At 51.4% G+C, this 22,669-nt stretch overlaps 1 protein-coding gene across 10 annotated transcripts in view; it reads left to right on the top strand.

Annotated features, from left to right (window-relative positions):
- The window catches only part of LTBP2 (latent transforming growth factor beta binding protein 2), a 94,177-nt gene that overhangs the window by 58,209 nt on the left and 13,299 nt on the right, over window positions 1-22,669 (top strand). For all 10 annotated transcript variants that reach the window (XM_033515135.1, XM_033515138.1, XM_015630495.3 and 7 more), the window contains 14 exons: window positions 217-485; window positions 2,027-2,129; window positions 10,663-10,737; window positions 14,583-14,705; window positions 15,165-15,329; window positions 16,158-16,388; window positions 16,936-16,958; window positions 18,718-18,757; window positions 19,155-19,241; window positions 20,251-20,376; window positions 20,574-20,702; window positions 21,095-21,214; window positions 22,156-22,275; window positions 22,492-22,614. In XM_033515135.1, the coding sequence (XP_033371026.1) occupies window positions 217-485; window positions 2,027-2,129; window positions 10,663-10,737; window positions 14,583-14,705; window positions 15,165-15,329; window positions 16,158-16,388; window positions 16,936-16,958; window positions 18,718-18,757; window positions 19,155-19,241; window positions 20,251-20,376; window positions 20,574-20,702; window positions 21,095-21,214; window positions 22,156-22,275; window positions 22,492-22,614 (1,734 nt within the window). The remainder of the gene's footprint in view (window positions 1-216; window positions 486-2,026; window positions 2,130-10,662; window positions 10,738-14,582; window positions 14,706-15,164; window positions 15,330-16,157; window positions 16,389-16,935; window positions 16,959-18,717; window positions 18,758-19,154; window positions 19,242-20,250; window positions 20,377-20,573; window positions 20,703-21,094; window positions 21,215-22,155; window positions 22,276-22,491; window positions 22,615-22,669) is intronic.

Here is a 22,669-nt window from a genome sequence, read left to right as displayed (position 1 = left end):
TTAGACAGGACGTTTCCCTGGTTTCTTGTGGAGGCTTTGTTAGGTTGGTCCTCTTTTTAGGCCAGAGAAATATTTTCTCTTAGATGCAGTCTTCCTCTAGATTCCCTGGTGGGCTCAGTGTACCTCTCCTCCCATGTGACTTTGTTTATGATGATACTCTTTGGGTGCCAAATTGTTGCCAGATTGTCACAAATGTGCTGTAAACTCATCTTCCAGCTTCCCTAAACCCTTCTCTGGTGAACGTCCACATTGACCACCCTCCAGAAGCCATCGTGCAAATCCACCAGGTGGCCAGGGTGCGGGGTGATGCAGAGGTGTCAGAGGAAAACAGTGTGGAGACAGTCCTGGTGCCTCAGCTGGCTGCTGTGCCCTGGTACACCTATGTCCATGGGAATGGCAACAGCATTGCCACTGAGAGCAGACAGCAACAGCAGAGAGCCCCGGGGCTGCTGGGGAGGTGCTTTCGGGAGGCTCTCCACGGGCAGGTAAGAGGTCATCTTCAGTCGTTGGGGTATGTTTTTTTCTGGGCTAGGGGAGCATTGGCTTTTGGGATATCGGGGGTGGCTTTATTCTGTGAAGCTGTTCAGTGTCAGCACGGGCATCATGCAGGTGCCATGGGCACAGGCAGCCATGTGTTAGTACTTGGGAAGAAAAAAAACTTCTTACTTTGATCCAACAGAGAGACCTCACTGCCTTGCCCTGACCAGGCTGTGCCCTGGGGCAGCACAGCCCAGACTTGATGGCTTTCACACACAGTCTGGTTTTAAAAGGGTGCCCTATTTATAGCAACATTTACAGCCACGCTCTGCGATTATTGTAGGAAACGTATAAAACATAGGAAAATTCCTTTCCCTCTCAGACGATAAATGGAAGTCTGATTTCCATGGAACGATGCCTTCCTGGAGAGCTCGACTGGGGCTTGGGAAGCAAATGCACGTGAGGGACTTTCTCACCCCTGTCCCACAGTCATTGTAATTTCTTATTTTGTCTTTCCCCATATGTTTCTCTTGCGTCACTGGAAAAGCATCGGAGATTTTTGGCACCCACAGGAACACCTGTGAGCTCCCCCAGAGCAGTTCATGCTCAGAGTGACCCCCAGCCTGGCAGTCTGGGACTCAGCCCCGTCCCCACTGCTCCCCAGCCTTTTCAGGGGGGGCTGCTCCCAGTTCCCATCCCATCCTTCAGTCAATCCCATCCAAGTAGCCTCTAGCAGGAAATATTGTTAGCCATTCTCTAGTGCAAAAATAGAGGAGATCAGAACTCAGGGCTGGAAAAGCCCTGCTTCTCTGTGGGAACATGGCAGTCCTGCGACCATAGGAGCAGAGGATGATGATGCACGGAGATGCTTATGGATGCCTGGAGAGGCTGTAAGAGATGCTCTAGGGGCAGCAGGGGGTACCCTTGCTATGCTCACACCTCACCCATGTGGGTTGATGCCGTGCCTGGGAGAGGGTAAGGAGCTGGGTGGGGAGTGCCTGCCTCTCCCCGCTCAGCCACAGCCGAGCCGATCGGTATGCGAGTGCTGGGCAGGCGGCCACGCGTGCCTGGACGGGGGCCAGCTCCAGCCTGTGGGCCCAGCAGCTCTGCTCTAATGGGGAAGCCTGTAATCCAGAGGGCCTTGCCGAGAGTAGGGGGAAAGGGACTCGTTCTGCAGAGGAAAGTGCCTGACAACGAGCTCCCTGCCGGGCTGGAGTGCTGCACCCATTTCACAGGCTAATCAGCCAGGCAAGGGGCTGATTCTGGGGCTCTGCCAGGTGGTATCATCTCTGGTTCATCTCTGCTCTGTTTGATGGCCCCTTCCCCTCTGAAGGGTGCAGTCAAGGGCGGTTCTGTCTGCACAACTTTTTACTGTCTTAATCCACATCCCTGGTCCCGCTGTGTCCCAGTGGGGAGCTGTGCCAAGAGGGCCGTGCTAGCCTCTGACCCCAGACAGTTGTTCCCTGTGCTGGCTGTGCTGCTGCCCCACTAACTGGCCACAAGTTCCCTCTGCATCCCACAGAAGCCTGATCTGCTCCTCTCTCCGCAGTGCACCAACCCCCTGCCAGGGCTAACCAAGCTGGAGGATTGCTGCGGCAGTGTGGGGCTCTTTTGGGGCGTGGACCAGTGCCTGGCCTGTCCCCCCCGGCCAGGTGAGTACTGTTGCTGGCCAGGAGCTGGGACAGCGTGAAGGACAGCCTGCACCCTCGATGAGCAAAAACTATTTGCTCATGTAGCTGAGGCAGGGAGCAGAGCTGCGGGTTGTGATACATGGCTCTTCTTGGACCAAGGTCCTTGGGGATGGACAGCACGTCCTGCTGGGACAGCACGTGAGTGCAGAAGCATGCCAGCTGCTCCCCCAGCCCACCACGGAACAGTGCCCAGGGTTGGGTGCTGGGCCCAGGTTCCTGCAGCCAATGGTTCCCACCATGCTAGCCCCATCCAGAGGGAGAAACAGGAAAAAAAGCAGCCGTGGTTTAAAGAGGCGCAGTTCTAGGTTGGAGGAGGAGGCTGCAGACTTGGCCCTATAGAGTTACAGGCTTGCTCTGGGCCCAACACGGGTTTGGCAGGGGCTCTGGAAATAACACTACATCAAACAATTGGCAAGAGCACACCCGGGGTCCGTTCCAGGGGCATGGGCGTCCAGCTCTGATTCTGCTGCACTTGGGAGCTGGACAGACTGATCTAGCAGGAGATGGGGATTCCTCATCTGCTCTGCTCAGGGTGCTTCATGACGAGCATGGCCCCTTGCACCATGGTCCCATCCTGTGTTGCTGTGTTGTGGCCTGTGAGAGGCCATGCAGGAGGACTCCTGGCTGGAGAGGAGGCAGTCCCGTGGTCACAGTGGCTCCAGCATCCAGTGCTGACTGGGTGTGGTGCAGAGCAAGGTGCACTCACCTACTGGAGTGTGAGCAGGGAGCTGCCCACCTCTTCTCTGCCTGTCTGCCTGCCTGCCCCCTTTCATTGCTGCCTGCCTGTTCACACTGGATCAAAGAACTAAAGAAAACAGACCCCATGGTTCAGGAGATCTTGGACTCCTGAACAGAGTGTAGGTATGCAAGGTGGCAGGTTTTGCAAGCAAGCGTGGTGTTGGTGACTTTTAGCTCTGCTCAGAATTTCTCCTGCTCGCTTACACACACATTCGCAAGAGCTGAATTTGTGTCTCATTATCCTCCCTCAATTCAATTCCTCCTCAGCCAGGGGTAGGGCTGACTGGAGCCAAATTCTTTGCAATCACAGACGAGGTTGTCAGCATCCTGGAACCCAGTCCAGATCTTGGGAGTTCTGATTGCTGTCATCTTCCCAAGCTGCATGGCTGTGCTGTGGCCTTGGCCACGCTATTGCTTGCCTGCCCTCACCCACATGCCACCCCCAGAAAAGTCTTAGGCATATGTGGTGTGGGGGTGACCCCAGGGTCTGCAGGTTCAGTACAGACAAGGAAATTCCCCACCCAGGCCTCAGCCCCTCTTCTTTGTCCCTGACCTTCACAACCCCAGACATGGCTTTCTCTTCCCCATCCCACAGCAGTCTCTCTGTTTCTCACCTGTTCTGTGATCCCTCCATTAGAAAGCAGGGGGTGTTAATACTTCATTTAGGCTGCAGATTGCTGCAAAAGCTCTGCACCTCCTTTCTCCTTCTCCATGCCAGGATGCAAAGTGATTGCAGAGAATGCAGCCAGAGCTGCAGCAGTGATTTGCTCTGCTGGACTTAGAGCTTCAAAATGTGTCTAGCCACAGGCGTCTAAGATGTGAAAACAGACACAAAATACCCCCACGTGCTCCTTGCAGTCAGCCAACCAGTAGAGCAAATGCACTCAAGAAGTGACTCCTAGCTGCCAGCAGGCTCCCCAGCTCACAGCTCAACACACGCTCTGTGTCCCAGGAGCAGTTGCAACTCAAGGCAAGTTGTCACTGCTGGTCTTCACTGAGTCGACAGATGCTTGCCTGGTATTGTTTCCAGATTAATTCCAGGGAGATTTGAAAAATGTATCCATGGGGGTCTTTTGTATTCCTATGCCACAAGAAATTCCCCCTGGCTTTGGGTGATAAAATCCCTCCTTGGAGACTTAATGGCTCTTGTGATTTTGGCATGCATTCAGGCTAGTTGAAGGAGCCTTTTTCAACCTGTTCAGTGTTATACAAGTATCTTTCTGCTTTGTCCACCTCTGGTGCAAGAAGCTGTAAGGCAGACACATGATGGAGGCAGCCTAAGGGAGCCCAGGTGTTGTGCAGTGAGAAGTCCAGGTGGATGGCATGCCTTTCTCTGGCATGTTGTCTTCATACACAAGATAGCTGACCCCAGAGTAGAGTCAAGGAAACAGTTCTTTCTCAGTGACCTTAGTTCTTTAACAGAGCTGCCAAGCACTGTGACCTCTCGTTGCCTTGTGCCTTGTCTGCCAGGGTTTCCAGTTCCATGCCAGTGGGGAGGCATTGTTCCGTGTACTTCCTGCCTGTAGACCACATCCCACACTCACATTCCTTCTGTCTTCTGGTCTTGCTGGCCTGTGGTGTGCTAAGTCAAAGTCACTGGGCTGTAGTTCAGTGATCTGGTGTCTCGTGCACAGAGATAACATGTCCAGTGTATGTTTCCAGCTTTCTTCTTAGCACTGTGATCTTCAGAGAGAACTCATTGCTCTCATGTGCCCCGGGGAAGCATGCACCAGAGCAGACTTGACAGCACTGGGAATTTAATTCCAGCAACTAGAGACAGAAATGGCAGAAGCTAGTTCAGTGTAAACACTTGCAAACGTACAGAAGTGCAGCCAGGCAAGAGCTAGACAAATGGGGAACTTGTTTGGATTGACTGTCTGCCCGAGACACTGATTGTTAGTAGAGTCTGGATACATCCGGATGTCTCCATCGTCTGCAGCTTTCATGTTTGGTACGTGTTTGTGTGCGGAAAGACATCAGAGAAGAAGAATAGGAGGCAGGCATCTGTCCGAGCAAACTTACCATGACCAATCCTCGCTATTTTTTGTTTTGCTCAGCAGCAGAAAAGCCAAGGCGCTCAAATGCTTTGTCTGCATCCTAATGAGACCATGTTAAAAGCTGAGTTCAAAATTAAGGGTTGACCTGGCCAGGAGTCTCTGTAGTGAGTGTTACTTTTGTCTTAGATATTTCCTTAGGCCACCCTTGGGCTGTGTGGTTTGCTGCTGGGGGACTGTACCTTGTTAAGAGTTTTCAGAGATGTGGGAACAGAGATGGGTGCTCCAGCAGGCAGTAGTAGAAGTTCCTGGGAGCAGCTGTTGCTCATGCAAGTGAGAACTAAAGACAGAACCCCCATGATATGTCAGAGACAGCCGTGGGAGAAGGGGGAGAGCCAAGAGCTTGCTCCATGAGCTGTTGGAGCAAAAGCTGTTTGTTGCCTGATCCATGAAAGAAAGAGATGAGCCAGAGGCACGGCCCTGGAGGGTGGCAGGACACCTGCATGCTGCCATGTGACTGCAGTACTTCAGCTCTGGATGGAATTTGGTGCATGAAATCTGTTGTGTTGCAAGATAGGATGTATCAGGTGAAGACATTCAATGACACTCCTGGGTCCTTAGTGCTTGGAGAAAGCAATGGAGCACACAGTGAAAGGCTAGAACAGAAGGGTAGGGGCAAACAGGAGCTGGGAAGTAAAACCTGGAGAAGACTGATAGTAGGAAAAGGGAATTAGAGGCTGATGAAGCAGCTGAAGCAGAGGAAACACTAGGATGTGGCTGAAAGGGAGCTCAGGAACCAGCACAATAGTTGAACGGTGCTGGTGAGGAACCTGCACTGAAGCAACGTCTTGTCCTGTGGCAAGCTCAGGATGCAGAGCTAGTAGCAGTTACACTGCTGGGCAGAGCTTGCCTGCCAGGCCATGTGTTACTTTGGGGGATACAGCAGTCTGTGGAAAGAATGTGCTGGAACAATATTAAGTGATGGTCTGTGGAAATTAAGAGCTGCATGTCAACATGTACCCCATGGCAGGTGTGGATTTCCCGAAGCCTTGGCCCTTCTCAGGCACATGGGGATAAAGGAAAGTGGTAGCAGAGAGTTCTGTCCAGAGGGGATCACAGCTCTGCTCTTCTACCTCCGCCCCATCTGTGAAACCACACACACCTCTGGAACCAGCAGCATTCCAGGAGAACACCCGTATCAGTGGACACCATCTTCAGTACTACCAGAAGCTACAAGTCTCACCCTTCTATGCAAATGGTGGACTTTCTGGGCACAGGAGTAAATCTGCTTTTTCCAGGTCTTGATTTTTCAGTGCCCCCTCTCCCTTATTTCCAGCTGCAGCATGGGCTGGGCTGTGCACCCACTCATTGTGCTCACTGCAGATCTTCCTGGGCTGCTTTCTTTCCTGCTGTGGGTTTTAACTGCATTAAGAAACAAGTCTTTGAAGGCTATTGTTTTGTTTTTATTCCCACTCCACGTGTTTTTTCAAGTTTTTTGTCCTAAAGGAAAGTCTGAATTTCACTGGAAAGTTGGATCTTGTAATGTCTGGCTTGGCATCTGCAGCACTCCCCTAACAGACCTCCCACTGTGAGAGGGGTGGCAGCTCACCCATGGAGCCGTCATCATTGTCAGAAACGCCGAGTGGCTCTGCAAGCCTCACACTCCCCTGCGCTGTGCCTGCAGGCATTGAAACAGCTGCAGAAAGCCCCTTGAAAAATCAACCTCCTGGCCTGCTCCTGTGGACAGATGGGGTAGGATACAGAAAAAAAATTCCCTGGATATATGGGAAGGAAACTATGGAGGCCACTGTTGCCATGTGCCACAGAGAGTCTGTGTGGAACAGTAAGGAAAGGCTGAAGTTGGGGAAAGAAGCTGAAACCTCTGCAAGGTTGTGCCAGTACCACAGAAAGCAATGCTTAACCTGGGAAAGCACAGCATTTTCAGGCCCACTTTTTTTCTGCATAGTGCTTGTTTTGCTCATCATTCACATACAGCATTGTTGTAGCAGCACACACACAGCAGCACAGTGTTGGAGAACTGGAGGTTTTTTAGGTACAAGGTATCTTGTTGGAGTTGGAAGCCACCTTGGGAGCAGAATGAGGATCTCTCTGCTGAAACACCAAATGGCAAAAAGGAATTATTAGAGTCTTTTTCCTACGAGCATCTTTTGCACCTTCAAGATCTTTATTGGTCATGAGTAGAGCCAGAGTACTTTGTATCACACATGTAGCACTGAGGCATGCCCTCCCCACCACTACTACCATAACCCTTGTTGGGGCATTGGAGGAAGTCTTGCTGGAGCCTCCTTACCACAGACCATCCAGAGGAAAGCAGTCATGACAGACCTGGACAGAAGGATTTGTTTCTTTCCCTTGTGTGTATTCTGCCTCAGAACTCAGGTGATCCCCACAGCCATAGCCTACTTCTTGGTGCGGCACCTCTAATACATCTCTGGAGGCTGCTGTGGGGTCCAGGATGCTCTGCTCTTCTGCCAGTGAGCTCAGCAGCTCAGGTCCTCTCTGCAGTGAAGACTGATCTTCTCTACTTCACACTAAACCAGGCTGAGGCTTGACTGAGTCCACCACCCCTATTTCTCCAGGTGTCATGAGACCATTCAGTCTTGCTCCTTTCACCTCCCAGGTGCTGGAAAAACCTAGGACTAGCAGAGGCACCACAGCTACACACAAAGTTTCTCAGTGAGTTGATGTCTTTAGTATGGTAGGTGGAAAGAGTCAAATAGGCTAGCTTTCAGGAAATAGGCATTTCCTCACTTCTTATCTGCCCACAGGCTTGCTTCTTCCCATTTTAACAGTGATATTGTATGGACTAATGTAGTGTAATATCTCATCCAACAGACATTGTCTTACTTCACACCCTTGTGGCTACCACCACTAGGAGAAGTTTTCCACTTCACCACCATCCTGAGCTTCTCCAGATAGTGTTTGGGGAGCCAGGGCCATTGGGTAAAATCTGTTCTCCTGGGAACTGATGAAAAATTACCCTAATGCTTAAAGATCATCCTGCTAGGTGACAAAATCCCTCTGCCCAGTTTCCGTGTATTCATTTCCTTTCATATTATGATCTACTTGAGTATTTTTCTAGCTGGGGACAAAGATGCTGGTGGGAGTCCTGGGCTGTGGCTGCCTCGCACTCACCTCCTTTGTGAGCCTGTGAGCTTTTTACATGCATATTCCTTTGTGTGATCCCAGCCCTGACAAGGATGCCCAGTGCCTGCAGAGCTTTCAGAGAGCTGGAGGAAGCAATGAGGAGAGCCAAGATAGACTCCTAATGTGTAGCTACCTGGTGACCATATTGGTTAGGTACAGTGTCCTCAGGGCTGAAGTGCCCATGAGGCAAGGTTCTGAAATCACACTCTTGAATCAGGAACCAGGGCTCCCTGCCCTCAGCAAGCCTGAAATCTGTCTGCCTGACAGATGCAACTCAGCTGCTCCATCCCTAGCCTCAGGCTCTGGGAAAACCCTTGGAGAGAGTGTAGACAGACACAGGAGACTGAAGCATCTTCACCTCTGGATGTGACAGATTTTTGCCCTCTCTGATCATCAGATTAGCTTTTTCTTTTTGGTAGGTTCTAAAAGAATAGCCTCCTACCAGCTGCGTGAGAGAAGGTTGGATGCTGATCCCCTTTGCAGGAAACCTAGGTGTCCTAGGCTGTTTTTTTCAGGAGGTTTTGGCCATCTCTGCTGTTGTTCATCAACATCTGAGCCTGTGAAAGGAAATAGTCCTCTATTCAAGAAGCACACAGCTGAGAGTTAATAGCTTATATCCTCCTGCAGCCACATACTGTCTTCCCTTGTGGACAAGTCCTGGCAGAAAGACAGCAGCCTCCATCCAATACTTCAAAACTCTCTTGGTTCCCCCTTGGTACAGAGAGATCTGCTCACATTACATTACAATTATTCTTTCCAGGGAACATGGGTTTCTTTGCAGAGTTAAGACATTTGTCCATAGCTTCACGAGTGATTTGCTGAAGTAGTGAGGTTTCTGCAGACGAGTTTTTTAAGTGTTAGGGTGGCACAGACCTGCAACTCATCTGTCCATCACTGGCATTTTCTGTCTTGCCCTCTCCCCAGCAGCATCTGTTGGGGGGATGCTGCAGAATCTGTTTCTCTGCAAAGGCTTTTCAGAGGGGGAGCATGGCTCTGACTCGTCATCACTGTTTGATCTCCAGCACACTTGGCTTCTCCTCAGAGGGCTTCCACATAACAATGGTGCTTCATTTGAGTGTCTGTTATCACATTGTGCTGAGGTTGACAGACACTTCCAAGCACAGTTAATGCCTGTCAGCAGCCCCGAGCCCACAAGCTGTGGTGTGGGAGGACCTCAAATCCCACTGAGGTAGTGAGAGGCTTTTTTATATTCACAGAAGGTTGGAAAGGTACCCAGGGATTCCCAGTACCACAAGGAACTCCCTTGTCCCTAACATCCAGATATTTGATAGTACCTGCTCCCTACAAATTGTGACTAAACTGTTGGAGAGGGGAAATAGATTTTTTTTGTCTTTGTCATTCACTCAGCTGCTGAGGATCAATGTACACATGAAAAACCTTATAGCTTCTTTTAATATAACTGAGAAAACCAGGTTTTCTATTCTCATTCCTGGTACAGGCTGGTAATGATGTGTTCTCCTGTCTTTTATTTCCTAAACACCTTTAATCTTAGGAGGCTGGCCTCTAACTTTTGCCTTTCAAGAACTGTCCTAGAATGGCTTTAAATTGCTTCATAGAGTTCAAGTGTTCAGGACAAAGAGTTATGGACATGCCTGCTTTCTGCCTCCAGAATGTGTTCTTAAACTTTGCAGGCTCTTGCCAAGTGTCTCCTACTGTAAGGATTGTCTCAATTTGTCCCTGGCTCTTTAGAACTGCAATGTGTAAGAAATCTGCCAGGCCCTCGATATGACTATTGCCATGGAGGGATTTCTACGTATGACACCAAGGAGTGAGCTACTAATGCCAGGCAGGAGAAATTAAGAGTCCTCGTAATATGGCTGGGCAGTCACTTAGCTGTTGTATGCACTCCTTGTTCCCAAGCAAAAGATCCAGAAAATTAAGAAGAAACCCCACCCTGGGAAAATCCCAACCTTAGGCAAAGTACCCTTCTTCCTACCCCACCCCATGCTTACTCACTTCCCAGCCCGTCCACTCAGACTCCCTTTTCCTTGCTTCAAAATTCAGTACCTAAATTTGGCTTCCTAGCAATTTATGGGCCACATTTTACTTGCCTTTAAAAAATTTGGAGAGGTTTAATTGTGCGTGTTATAGAACATTTTGAAACCCACAAAACTATTTTAAGCAGAAATCTGAATTTTTCTTTGCTGAGAGGGATTTGGGCAGGAAATCACATGCAGTATAAAAAGAAATGTAATAAACAGGGCCTGAGCTGTTATTTAAGCACCTTGTCAAGAACCTCAGCCATTCCTTTCACTCTGATCCCATTGTCATTGTCATTGTCATGTGCCACCTGGCTATCCCAATGACCTAGAAGGAGATAAAGTGATACAGTGATAGATATGAGGCACTGGCAGCTCCTCTGGGTCACCATTTTGGCACTTGGCAAGAAGCAGAAGACACTGCATGGATAACGTGGCTGCTCTTACCTTTCCCTCTGCCCTGGGAGTCATCAGAAGCTCATGCACTGCAGGCCTAGGGACCCTTTCCCCTCTGGAAGGAAGGCAGAGAAGGGAGGATGCTGGTGGCTGGCTCTATTGTCAGTGTCCCACACTGTTTGTGTTTTTTTTCCCCAGCACACCCTGTGATTGAGAATGGACAGGTGGAGTGTCCCCAGGGATACAAAAGGCTGAACCGGAGCCACTGCCAAGGTAAGGATGCTGCTTTCATCTGTCTCTCTCCCTCGCATGTCCCCTATCAGAGCTGAAATTATCTACACTAAATACATTTATCTAAATTCCTAGTATAGCTCTGCAAAGAATGTGACTTGTAAAAATCTCCATGTTTTCATCAAGAATGAAAGAAAACCAGGTAACACAGGACTATGTGACTCAGCTGACAACACAGTGAGCACATAGTTGGGCCAGTACAAGAAAATGCCCCCGTTAAGTCCTACTGCCCCAGTAAGGACCTATGTTTATGCTCTGCTAGGTGTGAGTATAAAAACACTTCTTCCGTGGTCTGAAGCAACAGAAATTCTGTTGCCTAAAAATATTAGTGAAGGTTATCAGCTTGTTCATTTGTTCATTTACAAGTAGGAGAGTGCCAATTTGAACATTTACAAGGGGGAGAGTGCCATAAAAGAGATGCCTTCTGTTCTGACTGTGTCACTTGTTCATGCTGCTAGGCTTCCCTGCCTGCCCTATGCTGCCAGGATCGATTCATTTCTCACTTCCATGGTCCCTTGGCTCCATATGAGGAGGAGTCTCTTCCCTTTTCAATCTCTTCCCTTTTCAATCTGGTTCAATCCCTTTTCAGTCTGGTTCATGTTTATCTGGCATTTCTTGGACCTACGCTGCTTGTGTTTTTCTGTGCTCTGACTAAAGAGGAATTTTATTGTTCCCTTCTTGTGATCACTGATAAGCTGAGAGGTGTCATCTCACAGATGCAGCAGGGAGCAAACCCAGGGCTGGCAGTCCAGTGACTCATCTCTTTTAGCTGGGACTTTCCACCATGCTTACTTAATTAATGATTCAACCTCCCCACATTGTCCTGAGGGAAAACTTTTAACAACACAACAACTATTCAGATTGTGCTCAGATCTCATCCCTTATGTGGCCACAGACAGTGCTGTGATTATGTGTGATGTCTCTACCCAGAAACATCAAATACGAGTTGGAGGAACAAAGGAGTTGGAGGAATTCATGTCAGAATGTGGAGATCTGCAATGCCTGCTCTGGATTTCTGTCCCCTGTGGATCAGGGAGGAGCAGAGGGAGATGACAGTGTGGATTTGGCCATGAAGATGTTTTTGCACAGAAAAAAGCATGAACCAGAGATTTGTGCCTCTGGATGCTCCTTTGTAAAAGGGACTGGAGAAGTTCTGTTCTTCAGACACTACTGCTTCAAGGTGTACTCCCATCTCTACTCTTGCAGCAGCAGGTGTGTCAGGAAGCCTTAGCACCTCACTTTGGGGCCCAGAGTGAGCAATTTGGCAGACAGATGTATGAGAGGCTGCATGGGGCCTTCTTTTGCCATCCCAGGTAGGAGTGGAGACTACCTGGCTTTGCAGGCTATTGTTAAAGAACTGTGACTGGAGGAGGACCCTGGCAGAAGCCCACTTTCCTCTGTTTGGTGATGCTGGAAAGGGCTGTCTCTAGTGCCTTCCAGCAGAGGAACAAATTGTTCACCTTTGCAGGATCTCCTTTCCTTTCCTTACTGCATCCTATTGAGTAGAATGAGGCTGCAAGGAGTCTGAGTTGAGAGTGCCTGTCAGATCCAGCCAGGGATCCTCCCAATGCTGCTGGGACTAATAGGAAGAATGGCACTGGAAGAGAAAATTTGAGGAACCAAACTGGAGGAAACATGAGGAAAAGAAGTCTTGGAGGCTCAGGCATAGGGAGGTGTGCATGCAGTCACCATACGACACGCATTGGCACCTCGGTGTCCACGAGAACTAGGAGTCCCCATGTGTATTTGGTCTGTTGCTGACCCGAGTCCTTTCTGCTGACCAAGCACTGGGGTAAACCAGACTGCACCTTTCACCCACCTGACTCACTGTGGCTGTTTCTGAGGAGCACTGGCAGGTTTGTGTGGGGTGGCAAAAAGCAGCTGAGGCAGCATATGGCTCTCAGTTTGTGGTCCCTAGCTGTGGGACCCTACCCCTAGCCCTGGCATGCTGCAGTGGTAGGAGTGTGTAGTTCTGAGGGTGCCTGCCTGCTTCTATTCCCAGTGGGGACTTCTGTGGTGGCTGATGGCAGAATAGAGGGGGTTGGGGTGAGGCCTGGATGTGGCCCTGCTTTAAAATAAGTGTATAAAGCCTAGCCTTTGGTGCTTGTTTGTTTTGTGCTCTCATTACTCTAATCCCTTCAATCCCTTTGTTCATATGGAGTCAAACACTTTGTCCAACTGATCTGTCAGAACGATGTAAGACTCTGACCATGCTGTGGAGTGACAGGGATGAGCCACAAGACTCACCATACATATCTTTCACACTCATCATACATATCTTTCCTGAGTGGAGTTCCCAGCATATTTGGGGTTGGTCACTGGTTGTTCTCATGAACTCTGTCCTGTGCTTGGTACAGAGCAGGAAACACTACACTGTGCAGCCAAATCCTACTCCTCCCTGGCCTTCTGCAGATCCCTGCAGCCTTGCTACCCCTGATTGACTTAACTTCTGGCCTGGTCTTCATGGCCCTTGTAAGTCTCAACTGTGTATGGAGCAGCTGGTGGGATGAATGAGGGAGTTTAAGAGCACAGGACTGGGGAGGACCTCTAGGTCATTAAGTCAGAACTTCAGCTGTCATTGCTGGCTGTGTGTCTCACAAGACAGCCCCCTCCAACAAGCAGTAGTGCTTTGGCTCTGAGGAATAAGGTAGTGCTGGGAAAGGTGTTCCTGAGTCTTCGACCCCATCCATCTTGAGACAGTCCCTAGAGCACCACTGGGTGCTCTGAGGGCTCTTGAGGTCTCACCAGAGCCATGTACACTGGCACTGGGACTGCCCTGTGTTTTTGGCCCAACAACACGTTGGTGTTTCTTGGTCTTGGCAGCTCAGAGCTGTCCTGTAAGCAGTGAGTGGCCCAGAACCTTCTCACTGATGGCTTCCACCATATACTGGCTAGCAGTATATGTTCCTGTGGTTTGTCTCAGGGTGGTGTTGAGGTTGCTCCCAGCCCTGCTGCTCTGTGTCTCATCCATCTCTTCCCACACTGCTTGTGCCTCCTGACACAGCACATTTCATCAGCATTCCAACTTTTCTGAGCCAAACTCTTTAGTGAAGATAGAAAGCTACCTTGTTCCATGAAGACACCTTCCTCCTTACTCTCCATCTGAAAACTGCCTTCAGCACCCCTTAATGCACCTTTTGCCAATCCCTGTTTTGTCTGGCTTAGTTCATACAATCTTACATGGTGCTGCAGGAAAGCCTTTACTGCAGGCCAAATGGATGAATTCAGTGGCATTTCCCTAGGATAAACCCAGCTTCCTTCCCAAAGACTGTGTCTGAAGAGTGTTGAGTCAGGGGCAGAGGCAGAACTTGAGGCAGGGCTTGAACATGGTGACTTCCCACTTGCTCACTTTGTTCTTATAAGAAAGTGCAGTGAGCCACAGCCTGGCTCACCACCCCTCTGCCTCTGGATGGGATCTGCCAATGCCCTCCCTGCTGGCACTGGGTTTCTCAACTAGGATCCTCCGTGGACGACAGCTCTACCAGGAATCAGAAGAAAGGACAGGACTTACCATTCCTGGCTTGCAAACAGCCATGATAATAGGGACCCTGACAGAGTGGCTCACTGTAGGGGCCACATCTGTTTTCCACAAGGACCAAAAAGCAAGAGCAGTCATCCACAAGCCATCCTGCAGCTGCAGCAAGCAAGCTCTGCAGATGTGGGACTACTGTCACCACAAAGGTCCCCACTATGCTACTTGATGTAGAGGCTGCCTCAGACACCAGCCCAGCTGAGACCCCTTTGGTTCACAGCACCTGAATGGGAGGCACTGGGTAGGGAGTTTAGCTCACCCTGTTTCTTCATATCTCACAATGTTCTCTCCACAGATATCAATGAGTGCTTGATGCAGGGCCTCTGCAAAGATGCCGAGTGTGTGAACACCCGTGGCAGCTTCCGTTGTACCTGCAAGCCTGGAACCATGCTAGACCCATCCCGTAGCCACTGCATCTGTAAGTGCTCCAGGGAACCCCTCGGTCTGGGGAGGGATCTGAGCAGGACCCCACGGCTGAGTGGATGCTACAGCGTGTTTCACATCTCCTCTGAGTGTACCTGAGTTGGGTTGTTCTGAACTTGTGTGCAGAATGGGTCCCAATCATGCATTGTCATTCTCCATGGACATTGCATGGTCCCTGCAGAAGCTGAAGAGAATGTGCATGTGGCGTGGCAAGAGAGGACACAGCCTGCTGGGATGAGAGAACTCCCACATGAGCTGGATTTCCTTGGAGATGATACTGTTGGGGGAGAGGCCCAATGCTTGATGGCCAGGGGGTGTTCTGGAGAGAGGATAGGAGAGCCCTCAGGCAGACTGGGAGGCACAGGCAGAGGAAGAGCCAAGGGGGAGAGCTGAATGTCCCCCATTCTCTCTTTGGAGAGCTCCGGACAGCACTGACACGGCTGTTGTGTTTCAGCGGACAAAGCGGTGTCGATGGAGCAGGGGCTGTGTTATCGCTCAGCAGATGGAGGCGTGTGCACCTTCCCCCTGTCGCACCGCATCACCCAGCAGATCTGCTGCTGCAGCCGCGTGGGCAAGGGTTGGGGCGAGAACTGCGAGGAGTGCCCCATGCCCGGCTCAGGTGAGATGTGCCTGCTTCGGCTTTGTTCTGGTTAGACTGGGCTTTCGGTTTGCCTGAGCACAGAGAGCTGCGGGACCCAGAGCTGAGCAGTGCAGATGCTGTCCTCTGAGATGGGTTCAGAACCCAGGAAGCAGACCTGGATAATACTGGGAAGATAGAGGGGTCCCTGATGGGAAACCACTCTGTACCAGAGGGAGAACACAGCCATGTCTGTGCCTGGCTTTATTCAACAGCCCATTTCTCTCCTACATCTTTTTCTGGGAAGAAAGACAGGTGAGGATGAATTTGAGTATGTCAGCATGGGCTTGGGTGGAAAGAAGAGCACAAAACTCCTCAGGGACCAGAAAAATGTTCAGGTGGTTTTTGCAGAGTGTCTTGAGTGATGTGCAGAGTGCTCAGTGCCAAGGTACTCCGGGTTTGCTTTTATCTGTTCCCTTGCTCAGCCTGGACCTTCCTGTGGCATGATCTCTTTCTAGCAGTGCTGACCATGGGAAGGGATTTCATTTTGGGGGTCTGGGAATGCTTTTGAGAAACCCACCCTGCTCTGTGAGCACATTCCTTCTGCTTGAAGCATCTACTCACTGCAGTCCAGATGTGTTTCTATGAGAATTTAACCCTTATTAAGAAGGTATTACAGAAAATTCTGTAGAAGTTACAGAAAATTACAGGATTGGAGAAACTGGCACCCACATTCACATATGTGCCTGTCCATCTTCACTCCTTTATTCCACTGTCCTAGTATCATGTCTGGGTGTGGTAAGCCAGGTGATCCCTCCACCAGCCTCCAATCTCTGCTTTCTAAAGTTTTGATTTGATTTTCCTTCACAGAGGCCTTCAAGGAAATTTGCCCAGCAGGACATGGCTACACCTACTCCAGTTCTGATATCCGACTGTCAATGAGGAAGGCAGAGACAGAAGAGCTGCCCCTCAGCTTAGAAGAGCAAGGGGAGAACGGCAACTGGACTTTGGACTGGACAGGGAGGAGACAGCAACTGCAGGACAGCCTGCGTGGCAGCATCCTGGAGGCATTCCTCCACCCTGGCACCTCAGCAAGACAGGGTAGTGTGGGGTCTACTGCTTAAAGCTGTTCCATCAGGGCCCCTAGCAAGGGTGGAAAGCTTCTCAGGTTCTGCCATGTACCATGGATGGGCCTCTGGCTGAAAAGCGCTCCCCACATCTGTATCACTGTAGTGTTCCTGAGGAATAAGGCACCAGGTCTTCAAGTCTTTGGAGAGAAGGTTGAGTTTCAGGTTTCAGGCTACTGCAGCTGCATCTTTGCAGTTGGTGCTGAATGGCCAGGCTGCTTCCACCAGGACCTCAGGTTTGCCTGGCAAGCCTAGCACTCCAGTCCCTGGGCTTCTGTCCAGCCCAGCTGGAGGGCAGTGTGACCAACTGCTTGTGCCAGTATTTGCTGGAGCAGAAGTTCCTGGGGTCTGCACAGTGCCAGGAGTCCAGGTGTGTTGGGTTTGTGAACAAGCTCTTGCAGATAAATGTGAGGGACTGAATGGCAGTGTCCTAGAGGTGGGGTGAAGTCAGGGCAGTCGGGCTTTGAGGAGGATGCCTATCTGTCTTCTCTCTACTCATCATGCACTGTTTCCTTTTTCAGGTGAAATTTCTCCTGCTGTGCAGGTGAGTAAGGTTTGTCTTGCTACAGCTCGGTGCATCTATGGTAGCTGGACGAGCTGGAAGGTGGATGTCATACAAATTAACTAAAAGAGTGGAGATTTAGACTAGATATTAGGAAGGTCTTTACTGTGAGGGTGGTGAGACACTGGAACAGATTGCCCAGAGATGCTGTGGATGACCCAGTCCTGGAAGCTTTCAAGACCACATTGGATGGGGCTTTGAGCAACCTGGTCTAGTAGAAGGTGTCCCTGCCCACGGCAGGGGGTCAGAACTAGAAGATCTTTAAGGTCCCTTCCAACCCAAAACATTCTGTGATTCTATTCCTGCTTACACTCTTTGACTGTTCAGCCAGGCAGGTATGTGAGTTGTGGCTCCAGCCATGTCTACACTGAATCTCACAGGGATTGAAGCTCTAGCCAGGAGGGATAATCCATGATGAACTCAGTCCTAAAGAGCAAAAGGGTGAATTACAGCAAGGATCTATCCCACTACAAAATGACATCAAGGAAAATTTTGGTTTTAAATTCTGGTCTGTGCTGCATATTCAAGTTTACTCTGCTTTCACTAACTTCAATTAATATCAGCTGCACTTACAGGATAGTAGTGCTATAGGATAGATAGTAGTGCTATACAGGATAGATAGTGCTGCTGCACTTACAGCTGAGGTGTGAGTACTCACTCTCAGCCTGGCCTGGCTGTAGGGCTGGTGGGCAGCAGGATAAGAGGAATTGCTGTAGCCAACTTTGGACATGCTTCTCTCATGGAGCCAGTGTCCTGCTGAAGCCCAGCTCACAGCCAGCTCTCCTTGTGTTGAGGTGGGTGTAGCAGAAACACCACTGGAGCAGTTAGGGCAGAGGTCTCCAACATCAGATATGAGAATTCAGCCTGTCTGATGGAAGCAGCCTGGGGACTGATTTTCTGCTAGGCTATCCTAGGGCTGTGTGTCTTTATTTAAGTCTCACTTGAAAAATGTGTGCCTCTTGATCCGTGCTGTCGGTAGAGGTTTGGCCATATATCTCCTGAGCATATCTTTCTGTGCCCTCTTGCTATGTCAGCTCATCCCTCAGACACATGCAGCACTTCTGAGAGAAGGGACAGTACTGCCATTGTCATTGCTTCATAAACATGAAGTGACTTGGCTCAAGTACATGTGAAAAATCTCAAGAGAGGACAGAAATTTGAACCAAAGCTTCCAAATGTGAAGTCTCGAACTTATATTGTTCAGCTGCCTGTTTTCTTCATCCACTGTGGAAAGCTCCATGGAGCAAAGACTCGGGACTCAGGTTGTGCTCCAGAATTTCTTTTGGCAACCATAGGTTTGCCTGGAGGGGATGCTGAGAGAGCTTCTAGCTGGTAAGAGCTAGAGAGCTTCTACTTCTTCTGGTAAGGGAGCACTGTTGAGGCAGGTCAAAGCAACAGCTGTCCTCAGCCCCCCAGAGCTGCTGGTGGCAGTGGCATGCTTGGATGACCTTTCTGGTCACCTTGAGGAGGTGTCTGCCAGCAGTGTTCTGGTCTCGCCTGCACAGTGTGCTGGCACAGCCCCCCTGTGGGTGGCCCTCGGGGCATGGCCTGAAGCTGTGTTTTGCCCAGAATGAAGTGCTCAGGACAGAGTGGCTTTGCCAAATGCACCCAGCTGGGGCAGCTTCTCCTCCTAGGATGGCCATCCTGGGGAGAAAGAGGAGCCAGGAGAAGGGTGGGAAAGTGTCACAGGAATGCTGCATCCCAGTCCCATGAAGCAGAATTCTATGTTTCTGTCCCTCAGGGAACTGCTGATGCCACTGCAGAGCCTGCCATGCGTAGAGGTGAGTGCCAGGCTGGTGGGAGGGCAGGGCACTTGCGGGAAAGAGAAGGGGGCAGTGAGGAAAGTAGGGAGACTGGGAGCTGCCTTCTCTGCATGGCAGCCCCCAGTGCTAGGCAGGACAGGCTCCTGGCTGGGCTGGCTGTGAGCAGCTTGGAGAACCCCTATCACACTGGGTAGCTGATGTGGGCTATAGGAATGTGGGGGCATGATGAATATCCAGCAAGGTGAAGGAGGCTGTATTAAATAATAAGATGTTAGAGTTGCTGCAACCACCCTGCAGCCTCTTCCCGCACTCTTTTAGTGCTCTGGTTGCCAGGACAGCCAGCACAGGTAAACTTTGGGTGGGCATCTCTACCTGGGATCAGGTATCTTGACTTACCTCTCTTTTCCTTCCACAGCAGAGGAAGGGGAGTTCTGGCATGGTCCTCACCAGCCTGGCCCCACTACCACCTGGGATGCTGCTGCTCCAACACAGGTGCCAGCAGGTGTGTGTGTGTGTGTGTGTCCACCAGTCTTGGGGGGATTTCACGCCTCTCTTTGGCTGGTACTACAGCGAAATGATGTCCTAAGCTCTGCCCAGGGGCTCCCTCCCTGAAACAGGCTGTTTATCTGCCCACATGCCTCCCGTGAAGTCCCAAAGAAAGGTCCCTGACCTGCCACTCTTGTCCCAGCCTGGGCCCAGCTGCTGCCAGCCAGGGAAACCTGGCCATCCGTGGGGAGTCGCCAGAGCGAACCTGTATGGGGAGTAAAGTGCTCGTGTCTCGGAGCTCTTCCCTGCCTGCAGCTGCCCTGCCCGGCACAGCGAGCGAGGGAATCACGCACCCGCTCGGGTGGCTTTGGCCCCGCGCCCCTCCCGGGCCGTGAGCTGACTCATCGGGAAGGGGGAGCGAGGGGAGGCATGTGGCTCCCGGGGCGGCTTGTTTACTGCGCCGGAAACAAGGGTCCTGTTGTTCCAGGGCTGCTTAAGTGTCTGGGAGTGTGGCCCCTGCCCTGCGCCGGGGGCTGGAGCACCTTGGGGAGCAGGCCTGGCGGAGGCACCTTGCTGAGGAATGCGTCTTCTTCAATAGCCTTTTGTTTGGGGTTGGGCTGCCCCTCACTCCCCCCCGGCTGGCTTTATGCCGAGGGGTGTGTGGTGCCTCACTGCCCCTTCCCTGCTGCCTGTGTTCGGCTTAGCAGGGTGGTGCGAGGCGGGGGGGCCCTGCTGCCAGCCCAAAAGGGACACCATCACAGGTGTCAGGCTCTGCTGCCAGTTCTAGTTGGAGGCCTGGGGCTGCAGTGCAGATGAGCAATACACGGCACTGGGGCCTGCCAGCTCAGGCCACAGGAGCCCAAGGAGATGGCAGGGTCTGCTGTGTCCTCCCTGCTGTTCCGTGCAGGGTGCAGGCTCAGCATCACTCTCCAAGAAGGGAAAAAGCAGCGTCCTGGTATGGTGCTGGGGACACAGGGCAGACACCAGAATGGTGCTGCTCCCAACCCTGTGCTCTCTCCTCGCAGGGGTCAGTGGCTGTGCCTCCTCACCCCTTTCCTGCGGAGCTGGTGCTTGTGTTCTGACCCCGGAGGGATACAGCTGCTTGTGCCACCCTGGTTACACCTTGGACGCCAGCCGCCTCCACTGCATTGGTAGGTTGGCAATTGATGGTTCGACTGCTCGGCCTTCTGGGCCTCATCAGCCCATTCAGTCCTTCTGGCCTGAAGAAGGGAAGATCTTCTGGCAGCTCTGCTGAGGCCCTGCCCACCTGCTGCACTGTGGGGCTGGCAGGGGGCTGCAAGCAGCTGCAGGTGGTGACTGCTGGTCTTCCTTCCTTGCCTGGTCGTAGATGAAGATGAGTGTCTGAAAGACCCTTGTGCTGGAAAAGGTCGCTGCATCAATAGTGTGGGCTCCTATTTCTGCCTCTGCTACTCTGGGTACACGCTGGCTGTCTCGGTGGGCAAGCAAAGCTGTGAGGGTAAGTAGTGTTCACCTGGCACAGGGCTGCCACCTCTCCAGGGCCTCTTTGTTCTCTCACCCTCACGCTGTCTCATGAATGTGCACATACATGTGCACTCATGCACACACATGCACACCTGCACATCCTCCCTTCCCACAGGCCTTGCTTGATCCATGGGAATCACTCTCTCCTGCTGGCTCAGGGATAGGACCTTGCCCATGATGATCCAGGCAGAAGTCTGTGATGCCAGCCCTGATCACTACCATGAGGCTAGGGGCATGCTAGGGCAGGTGGAGGATAGAGGAGAGCCCCAGCCCAGTTCCCTTGGGTAGAGCCAGGTCCTCTCCTGCACCCAGCCTTCCTAACACTGGTGGGAGAAGATTCAGAAGGGTCTCCCTGTGTGTTGGCAGACCGAGATGAGTGTGAGCAGCCTTCTATCTGCCGAGGACAGCGATGCATCAACACACCTGGCTCCTACCACTGCCAGTGCAAGGAGGGCTTTGCCATGGGCCCCAGAGGACAGTGTGAAGGTAAAGCTTGCTGCTCCCAGTTTCCCTGCCCCTCCAACCTACCCTGTGCATGGCTGAACACTTCCTTTTCTCATCACTCTGTGTCTCCTCCTGTAAGGGAGGTAGAACACCCCCACACTTGTCTGCCCTGTGTCCTCCCCAAGGACTGCCTGTCCTCTCCTTTGACTGCAGGAGGAACAGGCTTTCCTGGGCAGAGGGAATGGAGTTATCCCAAGATTCTCTCCCATCTCTCCATGGAATTCCCCAGTGACCAGTCCATTCCATCTTCTTGTTATGGAAGGACATGCCTATATATTTTCATGCTGCCTTGGCTTTGTCACAAAACTGTCATTCTGGCAGGTGGACTGCAGGGAGAGCAGGCTGTAGAGACCTAGGCCACCCATCCCCACTGCATCCCATTCACATGGCAAGACCTGGGCCCTTCAGAGCTTTCATCCTTGTCAACATGTGATGTGCTTGATCAAAGATTCCCCTTTCTCAGTAGCTCATCTCCATCACAGAGTGGGAGGTCATTTTAGGAGGCAGTACAGGAAACAGGGCATGCACAGAATGCTTCCCCCACACAGCCTCCAGAAAGTACTTGCCAACAACTGAGCTGGAGGTTGCATCCTAATCATAGTTATGAAACACCCTGATGAGACAGCCCTGCACAGATGTTCTCTGATCCCTTTCTTTGCCCATGCACATTCCTGGCCTTGGCAACACCCTGCAGTAGTGAGTTTAGCTGCTGACTTATGTCAGCCCTCAGATGTGAGTGTAGGATCCTGAGGGATAGGTGGGGCCATAAGAAGTTTTGTCTAAGCCCCGGCAAGCTCATCACAACTCCTATTGGTATCACTGTGCCCTGGAGGGAAACTCTGAGGATCCAGCTGGAGAGGATACATTGGAGACTGCTGCAGTGTTTACCTTAGGGAGCCTGAAAGAGCTGTGTTTCTTGGCAGATGTCAACGAGTGCATGGATCCCAGCTCCTGCCCCAGTGGGAGATGTGTCAATACACTAGGATCCTACAAGTGTGTCAGCTGTGGGGTTGGCTACCAGCCCAGGAACGGAAGATGTATTGGTGAGAAATTTGGGCTGTCTCTGGACAGCACCCTTGTCCCCCACCGCAGGGCTCCCTGTAAGCCTGAAAAAGAGCAGGGGCACAGGCAGTATCCTTCTCCTGCAGTCAGCCAGCCTATTTGGCCAGGGTATTGAAGGGCACTGCACTCATAGCTAGTGTGGAGGGACTGGCCTGAGCACCCTCATATGCCATGTTGTCTTCTTCTGTATCACACAGATGTGGATGAGTGTCTTGGGGAGGGGACTTGCGCTCACGGACGCTGTATCAACCTGGATGGCTCCTTCCGCTGTTCCTGCTACCGGGGCTACGAGGTGGCACCTGATGGGAAGAGCTGCCAAGGTACCACAGAGCCGTGTGACCAAACTCTCTGAAGTGTCACACACTCCATCCAGAA

Source organism: Parus major, chromosome 5 (assembly GCF_001522545.3).
Source record: "Parus major isolate Abel chromosome 5, Parus_major1.1, whole genome shotgun sequence".
NCBI lineage: Eukaryota > Metazoa > Chordata > Aves > Passeriformes > Paridae > Parus > Parus major.
The sequence above is the reverse complement of the archived record's forward strand: the minus strand, read 5'-3'. Positions and strand labels throughout refer to the sequence as shown.